The sequence below is a fragment of the Mirounga leonina genome, unplaced genomic scaffold (assembly GCF_011800145.1).
Source record: "Mirounga leonina isolate KUSES-001 unplaced genomic scaffold, KU_Mleo_1.0 Mir_53, whole genome shotgun sequence".
In the NCBI taxonomy this organism is placed as follows: domain Eukaryota; kingdom Metazoa; phylum Chordata; class Mammalia; order Carnivora; family Phocidae; genus Mirounga; species Mirounga leonina.
In genome coordinates, this window is record NW_023270807.1 from 85,914,477 (window position 1) to 85,930,938 (window position 16,462).

General features: G+C 36.4%; 1 protein-coding gene across 12 annotated transcripts in view; it reads left to right on the top strand.

The window, feature by feature from the left end:
• EYA4 (EYA transcriptional coactivator and phosphatase 4) overlaps nt 1–16,462 on the top strand; it is a 264,919-nt gene that overhangs the window by 215,904 nt on the left and 32,553 nt on the right. For 8 of the 12 annotated variants that reach the window (XM_034990685.1, XM_034990687.1, XM_034990686.1 and 5 more), the window contains 3 exons: nt 3,668–3,854; nt 12,846–12,982; nt 14,522–14,605. In XM_034990685.1, the coding sequence (XP_034846576.1) occupies nt 3,668–3,854; nt 12,846–12,982; nt 14,522–14,605 (408 nt within the window). The remainder of the gene's footprint in view (nt 1–3,667; nt 3,855–12,845; nt 12,983–14,521; nt 14,606–16,462) is intronic. The other 4 variants (XM_034990693.1, XM_034990697.1, XM_034990690.1 and 1 more) reach the window with 1 other exon arrangement.

Consider the following 16,462-nt stretch of genomic DNA (forward strand, 5'->3'; position numbering starts at 1 on the left):
ATTTTAGGTTTTCTGGTTGCTGAAAGTTTGCCCTTTACATTTTTAAGCCATGATCATTTTAATCATTTGGCATAGAACTACAAAATGTATTGCATATTTTCCTATTATTTTAAACTGTACTAAACATAATTTTATTTTTTTGACAAGATATTATGAATGTTAAGAGATTGAACTACAACCAATAATTAGGTTATGACAATTTTAGTCCAGAATATTTGTTACTAAACCAAATGCCTCTTGGATTTTTTTTCTTCTAGTCCTGTGGTTCATTTTGATAAATGTTTGATTCCTACTTTCCTGACAGCTGTAATTTTTGTTTGTCACTGTGCTTGCCTCTAACAGTCCTTAGTCCTCCTCCTAATTATGTTTTCTTAGTATTTTTGTGAGTTCTAAATTCTAGTTTGTTCGAATTATGTGTGGAGCAAGAGTGAATGTTTCTGATGAGTGAATATACTGACACTTCAGAATCTTTTGTCCTTATTCCCTAGTTCTCAGTCATGTTCAGAGTAGTTGAGATAGAAGGGTAGTTGATTTCCTTAGTGGACAGTACACTATTTTACTTTAACATAGTTGTTGGACTTTTATATATTCTAAAATCTAAGTTATCACACAAGTGTGCTCTTTGGATTTACTGAAGGAATTATATTAATTGCCTTCTTAATGCTTATTAATGCAACAAAAGTAAAAAAAAGAAATTGTGATTATTAAATAGTGTGGAAAAATAATATTTTTGATAGAATTAAACTGTGTCATTTGGCATTGGTTAGAACAATGTTTTCTTAATATTAAACATTAAAGCTGGGTATGCCTATTTTATATTTAAAAATATTGAGAATTTTTGATAATCCATGTAGCTTCATTTTACTTATTTTTTATTGATTTAGGAAACATTTACTGAGCACTTAACTATCCATTAGACTTTTGACTAGACATTGAAGATTCAAAAATAATGTCATTGTTCTCTGCTGTCTAGAAGGAAGCAATCCTAAAGAAACAGATAAGAAAATAATATGAAAAGAGGGTAGGATATAATGAATATAATAATAGAAATATATACTAGGCAGAGTGGTAGGTAGCATAAAGGAAAGACTACTCTGTTCTACTTGGGAGGATTTAAAGAAAGATTCATAAAGGAGAAGAAAGATTTATGGCATAAAACAGATCCAGTACTATCTGAACATTTAAACACATAACCTATATTTTGGACCATGGTTGGAATACCAGTCTATTATTTTAGTTAATACTTATTGAGTAGTTATCAAGTCTTAGGAACTGGTCTGTATGCTGGAGACATGTAAATGGGGACAGGAGTGGATAGGACAATAAACCAATAAACACATAAGTAAATATAGAATTGGAAAGCATGAGGAGTCAGAACAGAGTCCTATTAAAATATTAATAGAAATCTAATTTTGAGTAAGGAAGATCTTGTGGAAGGCTTGTCTGTGGAAATGACATTCGAGACAAGTCTTCTAAGACTCCGGTGAAGAAGAAGGGCCAGGGTGTTTCGGGCATAGAAAGTAGCAGGTACTAAACCTCTGAGAGGTGAAATCCTTGGTGTGCCAGTGAATTCAAAGAAGGGGAGGGTTTAGTTTGTGCATGAGGGCAGATGGAGAAGCATATTTATGAAGACAGGCAGGGCCCTGGCTCTCTGTGTTTGTATGTAGGGCTCTGTATGTGTATCCCTCTGTGAGGGATTTCAGTTTTATTCCAAGCCCAGTGGGAAGGATTTCGAACAGGAGAATAACATCATACAGTTTATGTTTTGAAAAGATTACTCTGGCTTTAGGCACTTGGGAGAAAACTAAACCTAGAAATGAAACAAATTGGAAAACCAGTCCATTGGCTCCAACAGGAAGTGAAGGTAGCTTGGACCAGGGTGGCAGTAGTGGGATGAAGAGAAGGGGAGATCTCTGAGATAAGTCTGAGTACAAAAAGATGTTTTAGTCACCAATAGCTAGCAGTCTGTACCTTTCCTCTAAGTCACTTCATCTTCCCATAAGGACATTAGCAGCCTCAGGGAGAACTTCAGCACACAGATGTTGGAGTCAGCTTCTCTGGGTTCCAGTTCCAGCTCTGAAACTTGCTAGCTGTCTGACTTCAAGCAGATAGATCACTTAACCACATTGTGCCTCCATCCCCCTCAATGTGAAATGGGGTAATAATACCGCATAGGCGGGTGTGGGGATTAAATGGGTAAATCCACCTAAAGCCTTAGAAGACTGCCTGACACCAAGTAAGTACTGTGTAATTGTTTTACTCTGAGAAAGATACGTTGCTAAGAATTTTGTCCAAGTATTGTTGAGAGGTTTTTTTCCTTAGCTTACGGGTGGTGATGGGGAACATCAGATCCTGAAATTAACAGACAAATAGAATTTTAGTTTCCTGCCATACTAGAGTTGGACCAGACAATACAGGGGTTGGGGCACCAGCCCCCCACAAAGTCAAAAACCCATGTGTAACCTTTGACTCCTCCAAAACTTAACTAAAATAGCCCACTGTTGACAGGAAGCCTTACTGATAACATAAACAGCCAATCAACACAAACTTTATGTTATATGTATTATATATTGTATTCTTACAATAAGGTTAGCTAGAAAAAAAGAAAATGTTATTAAGAAAATCATAAGGAAGAGAAAATACATTTATAGTACTGTTCTATATTTATTGAAAAAAAATCCACGTTATCAGTGGACCCATACAATTCAAACCCATGTTGGTCAAGAGTCATCTGTACTTAATCCTTTCTGTTAATACACATATTTGCTTATACACATATTTACTTATATAAAGAACTTCCTTTTTTGGAAACCACCTCAAATGTGGATCTTTGTTTCCTTAGGAATATGTATCAGGGAATCTTAATCCTGACCAAGGATTTGTCATCACTGATAACAATTTGAGCTAAAACATGCTAGATACATTAAACACCAATTATTGCAACAAATTCTTATTTGTTATCTTAATATGTAAAAGGATTTTGAAGGATTACTTAGATCACTTTAAGGTTCTTAGAAATTTTTAAAAAAGGGCAGGTCAGAGGAGTTGATCCAATACTTTCTTTTTTTTTCTCTAGCAAATGAGGCAAACTCAGTATTTGAAAACCTCACTAGAGACTTTAAGTCAAGCCCTTAGATGACACATAGCCTATAAAAGGCTGGGTAAAAAAACTCTCAAAAAAAAAAAAAGCCTCTTATTCATTTTCTTTTATTTACTCTTTATTTCATGCATAATTATCAAGAGTAATGTAGAAGGGTAACAGAAATCACATAAACGCCAACTGAGGTCCATATGGAAACTGAGAAGGGGTAGGCATATCATCTCCTTGCTGGTGATATTAGAAGATGTGTAAGAACTGGTGCTTACCCTCTCTTCTCTCCCAGTGCGTAAGACCTTATGATGTGCATCCCCAAATAAGTAATCATGGTCAAGTGAGGCATATGCAGCCTTTAGGCAGTTTGAGAATTATGTGCTGGACCTGGTTGGCGAAGCCAGCAGGATAGTTCGTAACTGTGTGCACTCACTAGGATCACCTCAAAACTGTGGACTCCAAAAACAAATGGAGCCAGATACTAATCTTTCCGTTACCATAGTGATTGCTTTTCTTAGGAGCATACCAGAAGTAATTTCTCCTTCAAGCACACATATGTCTCAATTATTATTTCAGGATTACCCATCCTACACAGCCTTTGGCCAAAACCAGTATGCCCAGTATTACTCAGCATCCACGTATGGAGCATATATGACATCAAATAACACGGCGGCTGATGGCACATCATCCTCGACCTCAACCTATCAGTTGCAGGAATCTCTCCCGGGACTGACTAGCCAACCAGGTACAGATCTTCATCCAGGTGAAATACTTTTATGTTTTGCTGGGTCTAATGGATGGCGAAAAAGGATATTTTGGAAACAAGGTTGAAAGTTCTTATCTAATTATGCTGATGTTTAATCTGTGCCAGTACCACTGTATGAGATGAGGCTTTTCTTCTGGCGTTTCAGAAAACCCTTCTTTTAGATATGGTTGGTTGAGAGCAGAAAACCCTTCTTTTAGATGTGGATGGTTGAGAGATTTTAATTTCAAAAAGCAGTATATATGTGTGTGTGTGTGTGTGTGTGTATATATATATATATATATATATACATGAATATGGATATAAAAAGTTCAGTGGACCTTTTGCCTGACTAATCATTTCTTTTGTAAAGATCATGACAATATGGAAAAGCTGTAGTAAGATTATCTTCTTTGGGTGTAACTGATCGCATTTCCCTTAAGCTTGAGAGACTGTGTAGCTCCTTCATCTTTGTGAGTCATCAGGAGATCTAGCCAGTGAACATTTCCTACATTCCTAGGATGTGTAGGATCATCGGTAGGTAGTTTAATATCTTTCTCTGATTAGCACTTACTTAAGATCCGTTGTATTCTTCGGTGTCTGAAGCTTATCTGCAGTGCCACTGGACTTGGATTTGCTGACACAGCTGAAGTATTTGAAGTTAAAAGCAAAATTAATAAAGACTCATTGTAATCCTATTCAAATTCCAGCAGGACTTTTTGAAGAAATCATCAAGATGATTCTAAAATTACAAGGAAAGGCAGAGGACCTAGATTAGCTGAAATAATTTTGAAAAATAAGAACAGAGTTTGGGGACTGACATTGCCTGATTTCAAGACTTATTATAAAGTAAAGTTATCAAAAATGTGTGGTATTGACAAAAGGATAGATACATTAAACAATGGAGTAGAATGGAGAGTCCAGAAATAGACCCATATGCATACACTGGAAAATGGATTTTTGATAAAGGGGTTTTTTTTGTTTGTTTTTTTTAAAAAAAATGGTACCAGAACAATTGGACATCCATATACAAAAATAACAATAATAGGACAAACAAAAAACAAACCCCAAAACAGAGTCTTGACTTGTAACTCACACCATATACAATATGCATAAAAACTAAAACTGTAGGGGCGCCTGGGTGGCTCAGTCATTAAGCGTCTGCCCTCGGCTCAGGTCGTGATCCCGGGGTCCTGGGATCGAGCCCCGCATCGGGCTCCCCGCTCTGCGGGAGGCCTGCTTCTCCCTCTCCCACTCCCCCTGCTTGTGTTCCCTCTCTCGCTGTGTCTCTCTCTGTCAAATAAATAAAATCTTTAAAAAAAAAAAAAACCCAAAAAACTAAAACTGTAAACCTTCTAAAAGAAAACATGGTGGAAATTTTTGTAGCCTTAGGTTACATAAAGATTTTATAGGTATGGCATTAAAAACACAATCTCTAAAAGAAAGGAAATTAGCCTTCATAAAATCAGTAACTTCTGTTCCTTGAAAGACACTGTTACAAGAATAAAAAGACAAGCCACAGATTTGGAGGAAATACTTGCAAAACACATATCTGATAAAGGATTTGTATCCAGCATATATAAAGAACTATCAAGATTCAATAAGAAAAATGAAATAAAAAAATTTTATAATCACTATTAGTATGTTCTAACTTATTTTTCTGACTTCAGTTATTTTGCAAGATCCAAACTTATCTTCTTTTGTCCAGCGTTGGAAGGATAAGAAAATGGGGAAACCCAGTCACAACACTATAAATTCTTTCTAACTGGACCAGTAATTCCAAGAAGATTTAAGGACGTTTAACAATTATTTATGAGTGCCTAATAGGTCCCAGGTACTGCCGATGTTCCAGTAGTGAATGAGCTCTCTGTATACCTTTAGCTTCCATTTGACAAGCAAGACAAATATCAAGCAAATAATTAAAATTGTGTGAGTGTTGAAAAGGGAAAATGCTAGATAATACAAGGAATGTTAGCAAGAAAACTAATTTGAACATAAAGAAGTGAGAATGAAGCTAACACTTCAAGTAAGAGCCAAGATATGCTCAGATCATGAATTGATGAAATAGTGACCTCCTTTCCTTTTGGGTCCCTGTTCAGAATAGGGTCTCTAACTGTGGGTCCAAGGAAGAATTGCCTTGTATTCTACTAGACTTTGTCTTTGGTGCTCCTGCATTTCAGTTTCTTTTCATCTTCCCCTTTAGATCCTCCCTTCCATGACCACACAGTCCCCTTGAATTTCTGGTCCTTGTCCCCTTAACGCTCCTGTTTAGGCTTTTCATCTAGCCCCAGCTCTCTCAGCAGTTGTATCCTGTGCAGGGCCAGGACTAAGGTAAGGCCAGGGAAGCACGGGGTACCCAACTGAAGGAGACATTCATTCTCAAGGCCCTTAAATTTCTCCCTCTTAGTGCCTCACTCACCTTAACCTCATTTCAGCTTAAATCCCATGTTCTAAATCTGTCCTGATCCTCTTTGAGTCAGTAGTTACATTTCATCAAGAATATTACTTCAAGTTAAAGAATGTGTGGGGTGCCTGGGTGGCTCAGTCAGTTTAGCATCTGACTCTTAGTTTTGGCTCAGATCATGATCTCAGGGTCATGGGATCGAGCCCCATGTCAGTCTCCCCACTCAGCAGAGAGTCTGCGTAGATTTTCTCTCTCTCCCTCTGCCCCTCCCCCCACTCATGCAGCTTGCTCATGCGCACATGCCCGCTCTCTCTCAAATATATAAATCTAGAAGGAGGGAAGGAGGGAAATAAAAGAAATGAGAGAGAGAGAGAGAGAGGAAGAAAGAAAAGGAAAGAAAGAAAGAAAGAAGAAAGAAAAAGAAAGAAAGAAAGAAAGAAAGAAAGAAAGAAAGAAAGAAAGAAAGAAAGAAAGAAAGAAAGAAAGAAAAGAAAAGAAGAGGAAAGAAGAAAGTGATTTCAGAATACTTGCTTAATGGATAGTGGAGATGTTTAGATAAGGGGATATCTTAACTGTGAAAGATTTTTCTCAATAGTAAATGCGTAGGGAAACAGGGTAGGATGACTGTATTAAAAAAAATCATAATTGTGCAAGACTGTTGAATCTCAGATCTGTACCTCTGAAACAAATAATGCAATATATGTTAAGAAAAAAAAAAGAAGGTAGCGGGAGGGGAAGAATGAAGCGGGGGAAATCGGAGGGGTAGAGGAACCATGAGAGATGATGGACTCTGAAAAACAAACAGGGTTCTAGAGGGGAGGGGGGTGGGAGGATGGGTTAGCCTGGTGGTGGGTATTGAGGAGGGCACATTCTGCATGGAGCACTGGGTGTTATGCACAAACAATGAATCATGGAACACTTCATCTAAAACTAATGATGTAATGTATGGGGATTAACATAAGAATAAAAAAAAAATCACAGAAGTATTTGATCATCAAGGTACTGGAGACTGAATGAAAGGACCAGGACCAGCAGACGGTTTTTGAGTTTACTAGAATAGAACTACCACGAGTGAAAAATATTTGGTTTTCAAATATGATATCCACTGGATAACACTTTGAATTTGCTGTTGATTTTGCTCTAATTTCAGTGTGATCACAAAAGTTTCTGTGCAGGAAAGACACAGATGGACACTTTCCATTAATTAAAGAATAATAAATATTCAGAATAGCTATTTTGCTTACACTAAAAGTACCAAATGCAGGCATGTAGGTATTCTGAATATGTGACTTTGGATGTGACACATCCATGTGTAACATCCTCATAGTCACTATCAGAATGCAATTTCTTTAGCTTTCCATTGATTGCTAATGCCAACAACTATTGTTTGACATAATTTTCAGGTCTTATCAGACTTTCTGCTGAATTAAGAGAAGAAATCATTTTTGCTTGTAGCTGTATTATTCTCTTAACCAAAATTATAACAATAATATGTCTGGATTTTTAGGGAATTCTGTGACCCCAGAACTTCAGGCAAGATAGTTTTAAGTTAGATTTTGCCTTTCCAGGTCTGGCATGCATGCAAAAAGCCAACAAGTTTATAACTATGGGATTTTTCTTTGTTATTGATGAAATTTGAGGTACTCAGTTCAAGGGTGTGAAAAGTATTTCCCATTGACCAGCTCTGCATTTTGGACTGAACACAGAGACTTAACAATTACATCCACAATTTTTCATAAATCATTTACTGTTCACAGCTCTCATTTTTAAAATAGAAACATACTTTATGTTCTATAATAGACAGGTGGTGGTTCTGGCTTAGAGATAAAACTAAAGGAAATGAAATTGGATCTAAATACTCAAAGCTTAGAAGTTGTAGTTATTCATTACTGTACTAATTAAAGGAGAATTATTCAATCACGTATAGTGTTGGTCCAAGAAAAGCCTAGGGCAACTGGTAATGACTGATGTTATTTGGAAATTGCAAATAGTATTCAGTTCTTGACTTTACCTTATTAGGCAGTTTGACAGTGTATTTAAAGACACATTAGCATACTGATTAAGAACAGATATTTGAGTTTGTATTACCTTTATAAAGATCTCTTTTTGCCTTTAACAAAGATTATCTCAGGTATATTATATTTTTGACTTGCATTCAGAAAGTTTGGTGACTGATTAGCACATTAAGATTAGAGAGTTTTGTAGCTCCCCCTCTTTCAATATTTTAAACATCTTGAAAATGAAAAATAATCAGTAATTTGTAACAGTATCATCCTTTACTCTGAGACCTTGGCAAACATTACAATACATTAGCTAATTAAACTTTACAGGTCCTTCAGAAAAGTAAAAGATATAGTAAGATCACTTCACTCTTTGAAGAGAAGCCAGTTTCTTAGGCGGAACTCAGTAGAATTTCCATAGCTTCATGGCATTTCACACAAGGACAGGAAGGAAGGCAAAGTGCTCATTCATTTAATTGAAGCTCTCAAGAGGATTTAGATGGAAAGGACTGACCACATTTAACTTCTCTGCCAATTTGCCTTTTCCCTACCTGCAGCATTAATGTACCCTAGTGCAATTACTTGAGTGAAATTTGGCAGAGACACTGGAATTAACAGCTTCCTCTTTAAAAAAAAGTGTCAACAAATGTTTAATGACCAGTTGAGCTCAAGTTCCTGGTTTTTCCCTTTATCAGAAGAAAGGATAGAACCTTCAAAAGATATAGAGGTCAGAACAGTTCCCCTGGGTGGTTACTGTAGGAGACTAGCTACCACATATGTACTCTGCAGGACATACTCTTTTACTGTGAAGATCTTTCGATGAATTCATTGGCCTTTACTCGCACGAGATTGTAAAAAGTCTATATACTCTTTTGATGGGTAGGAACAGATACAAGTTTGACCTCTTTGTAACCTGGAGGATCTGTTGCTGTTTGGGTGAGAAAGGATAACCTAGTGGTTAAGGCAGGAATTCTGGAATCATACCAGCATTCTGCATACAAGCTATTTCATCTTGGTAAGTTAATTTAAAATATCACATGCCTCCGGTTTCCCATTATTAAAAGAGGCTAACAAAGGACCAAATTCACTGGGTTAAAGTGAAGTTCAACTCAGACATATATATGTAAAGAATGTCTTATAATAAAGAGCTCTGACAAATCAATAAGAAAAAGATAACCCAGTTTTTTTAATGGGCAAAAGATTTAAACAGTTACCTCATAAAAAAAAAAAGATCCCAAATGGGCAAAAAAAGAAAAAAATACAAAAAAAAGTGTTTTACATCATTATTCAACAATTAAAACTACAATGAGACCAACATACCCCCACAATAGCTAATATAAAAAAAGACTAGCAATACCAAGTATTGGCAAGGATGTGGAGCAACTGGAAATCTCATTGCTTATCAGAGAGTGAATTAATACAACCACACTAGAAAAAGGTGGTCAGTGTCTACTAAAGATGAACATATGCCTTCCCTATGACCCAGCAGTCCCACTGCTAAGAATATACCCTAGAGGAATAGGAGTTTATGTCCACAAGAGGTGAACAAGAACGTTTATAGCAGCTTTATTTCTAATTGCCTAAAACTACAAATAACATAATGTTTGTTCACATAATGGATAAATAAAGCGTAGTGTACATATATAATGAAGTTCTAGCCACATGAAAGAAAAAGCAAACAACTGCTCCAGGTTACAAAATGGCAAGAATCTCACAGACATAATGAGCAGCGAATAGAGCCAAACACGTATTTCAATAAGCTTTTTAAGAAAGAAGGCAGTGCATGACACACACTAAGGATAAATGTGGAGCTACTCTTCATGGTTTTCTTAAAAGGATATGCCTTTACTTTCATCAAAACACTTGTGTCCATATTTTGTCCGAATTCTTAGAGCCTTTTCCAGATCCTTCTGTTACTTGGCAAAAATCAGTGATATCAAATCCTACTTTTATTGAAACGCAGACACTTCTATGACCACCCTTTTCCCTTCTTCCTCCTTCTGCTCTTTAGCAACTGGCTCTCCAGTTCATTTAATAGCTGAGTTGTTCTCTCAAACTCCTTCTTTATGGACCCAGTCAACAATCAGCCACCCATAACTGATCACAATAGCTTTGGAATTTTGCAAGTTTTTGACCTTTCAGCTCTTGCATTTTTAGCAAGAACAAAGCTGCCTCATGATAGTTAACAGCTGAAAATTGATCTATCATGAGTAGAAAGACAAGTTTTTGTGGGAGGTCATCCAAAAAATTTTATAAGCTTAATATAATAAATGGGGCTTAATTTGAATCATCATTTTATCAGAACGAGAACATTTGACTTGCAGGGCATAGTAAAATTACTAAAATTCTGTTTAAAAAAAAATAATGAGAAATAGAAAAATTTTTGTGTGATTTTTTTTTTTTTTAAGTTGGCATGTATTTAAATACCTAAAGCCTCATTTAACGCTTGTGCCAGTAAGCTGAAACACGTTTTACTCTGAGATGGGGCGATATTCACCTGAAAACTATAGAGCCTTTATTACGCTGTCTACTCTCACACAGTTGATAGCAGAGACCTGTGATAGGAACAATGCTAACAATGTGTTAAGAACAAATAATATTTGAAGCATAGACATGCGTTTTTTTGAGATGCTGTCCTGACATGCACAGTGTTTCCCAAAGAAAATGTTATAACCGTTAGAAATAATTACAGGCGAGCTTTGTAAAAATGACTGTTTATTTAGAACATCTCAGAAGAGGTGTGACCTAAATGTTATCTAGCTTGTTCAGATTTGTTTATTTAGATTAATAACTACTTGGCTGTCCTCATAATTATTTTTCTTTAATTTTATGGTAAAGCATAATAGTTATAACTTCTTTATATTTAAGTTCAAATATAGTAATTTAAATTTAATTTAAATTTAATGTAGTTTGCCCTCAGACTCTCCTAGAAATGTTTACATGCATGATTTAAATCAAATTAAATATAAATCATTTTTACCTCAGTAATTCAGAAAGCAGCTGCTATTGCCCATGCTTTAATATACAAAGAAAGAGATTCAGCGAGATGGAGTGAAATGCTTTAAGTCCTACAGTAAGTCTGACTCTTGTTACTTGTGAGGTTTTGCAGCACCTCCCTGTTGCTTTGGTTTATCTTAACCCGCTCCCACAGATTTGCGGCTGCTCAGTACTCCTTCCTCATAAGATGCCCCAGCCCCAGCTTTAGACATGTCAGACGTTCAGGTACCTAGGGGACATGCAGAGGTCAGTTAGATACAAAGTCTGAAACTTCTGTAGGATGTGGCTTCATCGGAGATAGGGATTTATGTATGGGTCATCTCAGAGAGGGTGATTAACCAGTGAGAGGGTTAGATCGCCCAGATGGTGTGGAATAAGGAGAACAGTGACCAAAGGTTGGACTCTTCAATACCAGCGTACAAGGAATGGGAGGAGGAAAAGGAGTGCGTGTCTCCTAGACAGAGAAGGACTGATGAGAGAGCTTCCAGAGCTAGGAGACTGCAAGGTATCAGCTGCCAAATAATGGCTCTAAGGACGTGGTGTTTAAGAGGATCAAACACAGCTCAGGCATCCAGGAAGATAAGGACTGAGTCTGTCTATTACATCTGTCAGTTGGGTGGTTATCGGGGACTCTAAGTAAGAGTAGTTTTGTTAGAGATTTGGTGAACTGATTATGACAGATCAGATGTCAGGAAGTGGAGGCGAAGGTGCTGTCCACTGCTGTCACCGTTGGCCACACGTGGTTGTCTAGCACCTGTAGCGTGGCTAGGACAGTTGGAGGTCTGCTGTTAAGTGTAAAAAACACACAGGAGTTTAAAGACTTAGATGGAGATTATGTAAAACGTGTTGTTGATAATTTTTATGTTGGTTACACGCTGAAATGATAATATTGTGGTTATATTGGGTCAATTAGTGTACACGAATAGAATTAATTCTACATGTTTCTTTACATTTTTTATTGTGGCTTCTAGAAAATTTTAAATTATATATGTGGTTATATTTGTGGCTCACATTGTATTTCTTTTGGACTGCCCTGTCATGTAATGTACTATTCTTTTAAGGTGTATCACTTAGAAAAGAGAAGATAGCAAAGCAGATACCTTCTAGGTGAAAATACAAGGTCAAGGGAAGGACTTTTAAACTTGTCCATGGCCCACAGAAGAACAAGAGGTTGGAAGAAAGTTAAGACAGGGTTTAACTAATGGAGCACGATTCCCTTAGAGGGTGAGGTTGGGAGTTAAGTTTATAGGTGGAGGGATGGGATTGATCCAGAAGAAGACATCTCCTCCTTTGAGCTCTGACATAAGGAGATGAGAACAGAGGTAGATTTGGATAAATATGTAGGGGAGGGTAGAGACAGGGAAAGTGAAGACATACGGAGTATAAAACACATTCAGGTTTAATAGATCACATAGCTTGAAACTACGGGGGATTTGTGTGACCTGCAAAAATTTTAATTGAATTGGGATTTTGCGTTTTTGGGATGATAAATCTTTTTTGTCATGAGAAGTTTTCTATTGTAAAAGGATTCGTTAAGATAATTCATAACAAAGACTCATATCTGATCTAAAAATGAAGCACTTTTATTGATACAAGTCATATTATTTCTAGGAGAGTTTGATACCGTGCAGAGCCCCTCCACACCTATCAAAGATCTTGATGAGAGAACATGCAGGAGTTCTGGGTCAAAATCCCGAGGAAGAGGCCGGAAAAATAATCCCTCCCCGCCTCCTGACAGTGACCTGGAGGTATGCTGACTTATCCTTAAAGAGTGGAATATGATGTTTTATTTTACTGAATGATATATTCTATACCTTACACTGCCATAAGGTTTCAACCTTAAAAAAAAGAGGGATATATCATGAAATGTGTGGATCTTATCATGTAGGCATTTCACGGCTCCAAAATTTGAGGTTCCATCCATTATAATGGCAAAATTAAAAACTTTAAAATGATGGTACTTTACAAATTCTAGGCCTGAGATAATTGCATCTTTTGATCCTAATTGGCACAAATGGAAATTTATAAAATAAAGCCATTGTTTGTGGGATAATTTTCTGAGAGACACTCTATTTGGTAGTATTAAGGTAATGAAAGATGTTTATATGAGTCAATAAAATTTTGGGGGGGTCAATAAAAGTTAAAAAGGTGAAATTAATCTGTATGGAAATGAAAAGTTGTCTTCTGAAAATGGGAAAAATTCCAATCATTTGATACATGTTAACATTTTTGTATCTATAAAAACTTCCATGCATCTGTTTTTCTAATTGAGAGCTCTTTTGAGATATGTCCATGTTAAGCAGGTTGATTTTTATTCTAAAACATCAGGGAAACTATTCTTAACCATACTGTGTTACTTCTTACACAACTGCATCCTTCAATTAAGAAAAATACCCAAATTTCCAGACTTGGTAAAATCAAATAACAGACAAATCAAATAATAGCCTCTTTGTAAGACATCACTTCTTTCACCTGAAGGACAGTAGCGCATTCCAGTGCCTTCAGGAACTTAGCAGGTGATATAAATGAGTGAATGGGGCCAGGGAGTCAGCAGAATGTGGGGAGCAGGGAGCCCAGTCGAAGGGGGCCCGCCCATCACCGCCATGTGGAATGTCAGTCAGCATTGCAGTATCTTCCAGTTTCCCTGCTGCAGTCAGAACCCTGATGTTTGTGTGAAATCTCCTCATCTTGAAATGTTGATCAATAATTTGAAATCTTTCTTCTGTTCAAAATTTTGTTATTTTATTATGTTATGTTATTCACCATTCAGTATATCAAAAAATAATTTGAAATCTTTCTAAGCACTGTGCAAACTAAACAACCCATCTGATGGCCTAATCTAACCCAGAGGTTTACAGTTTATAATTTCTGTTTAGGGATCATTCACTGATTTTTTAAAATATTCTTAAAAATTTAATCCTTTGCACAAATTGCAAAATCTCATGAATCCATGAGGCAAAAGATTTTAAAATAAAGCACACTTATATCCTAAGTTCAAATGTGTCTTTTGGGGTATTAACTGCAAGTAAATATTTAGATGAGTTCATTCAAATTAGGACATCTGATCTTTAAGCTTATTATGACTTTTTTTTTTTTTTTATCACTCTCTCCGCTCTGGTTTTATCGTGGTAACATCTGGCAAACTTGGAAAAAAATTGATGGAGTAGCGTAGTTTTTTATAAAATGGTATTGAGATTATACCCAACGATGAAGTCAGATGTTTTCAACTAAGAGATTTCTGTTTCCTTAGAACTTGATAATTCTCTAATACTTGTATTTTTCTTCAGCGTGTGTTTGTCTGGGACTTGGATGAAACCATCATTGTTTTCCACTCACTGCTCACAGGGTCTTATGCCCAGAAGTATGGCAAGGTAAGAGATCAAGAAATTTCACCCCAAGACACCTTGTTGGAATTTTATTTTGTTCAAAAATCCAGAGTAATTTCAGTTCATGATCTCAGGGTCAGGAGATTGAGCCCTGTGTCAGGCTCCACCCTCAGTGGAGATTGAGATTCTTGAGATTCTCTCTCTCCCACTGGCCCTCCCCCTGCTCACACTCTTGCGCCCTCTCTCTCTCTCAAATAAATAAATAAATCTTTAAAAAAAAACCCAGAGCAATTTAAATACGTTTAAGTGTTTTTATTGTAGGCTGTCAAATCTGCTCTTAATTAATTTCCAGTGGCTCATTGTTCTTTAATGAGAACTGGCAAATTTTACAAAAGTAATTCAAAATTGAATTTGTTTCTTTTTTCAGAATGCCTTAAATTTTCTGCATCAAAAGCAAGCTTATTACTATGACATAATCATTTTAGAAAAATTATTTTGTAAATTAAAATGGACTTTCAACATTATAAAATCATATATTATCCTCTCATAAGGAAACTTAAAGAAATTGCTTGAATTCACTTATTGCACCAAGTGTTGCTATAGAATGCCAGTTGAAATAAGGAAGTCATCTTTTGTCTGAGAGATCCTTTGGATTTATGAATACAAGTATTTTTTTTATAACTTTGAATAAGCATTTGAGCAGCAACTGGGGATAACATCCCCTCACACACACAAATTCAGAGACAGATGGTCTCGTGATTCCTCTTCCTTTCTTCCTTGCCATCCTTTGCGTAGTTAGCTCATTTCTTCTGACTGTGTTGGTGTTCGCTGCGTGAGTGCCGCTACAAAGATCAGGGCAACTCCAGCATACTGGTCAGGGAAACAGTGGTTTAGGCCATTCTTGTCTGAGTTTTTGACTCTATAGGGTTCATAATCTGACCAGGGTCAACTCGGAACAGGGTGGCCTGCCTTCAGTTACCGTATTCTAAGTTGTATCTAACTTTGCCTCCTTTACATATTACACTTATAGAAGAAGTACCTTCCCTGTGTTTTTATAGTGTTTCATTATTTATGAGGGTCTCATGTCAGCCCAGCCTGCAGTGTTTAGCAGTTTTGTTAAGTTTTGTCTTCTAGACCGATAATGATGAATTGCGCTCAAGTATCTCCTACTTGAAATATTCGTGTATTGCACTCTTGGTGAATCTGCACTGTATTTGATTTTTGGTGTAAGTAATATATGTAACTAAACAAATATTGAAAGGTAATAGTTTTGCTTAACAGCCATTTACAAAAAAGGGTCTTAGCCCCTTTATCACAATCATTGTCATTTAAAACAGTGGTCTCCAAAGCAGGATGTATGAATATGTGCTGGGTATACACAAGATGCTCCACAAAGATAAGGAAAAAAAGTAATGTGTATACACACACACACACACACACATTTTTGTCTTGCAGTTTGTATTGTTACATGTTTTATAATGCACATACTTTACAAATGCATGCATATTATTATAATTTAAAGAATATGTATATAACATATAAATAAAGTAACCATATATAAATTTGGGGTGCACATTCAGAATTCGATGACTGGTAGAGTATACAGTTTAAAAAGTTTCCGGATAACAGTCTAAAGCATTTCTTCTGAAATAGTTTTGGCTGATGAGGACTACCCAGTAAGTGCTGCTGAGCTGACTGCAATATTTTTATATGGCTAAGTTTCATAGTACATCAGTGTTTAAGGTAATCTAACTTGAACATATGAATCCAAATAAAGTGCCCTTCAAAACAGTCACGATCAGAGGCTGTACCTAAATATCCATGTTGCTTCCATTGTATCAGACCAGTGGTGGAAGTCATCGTTTGGAATTACCTTTAGATTTCTGGAGTATTTCCTCACTT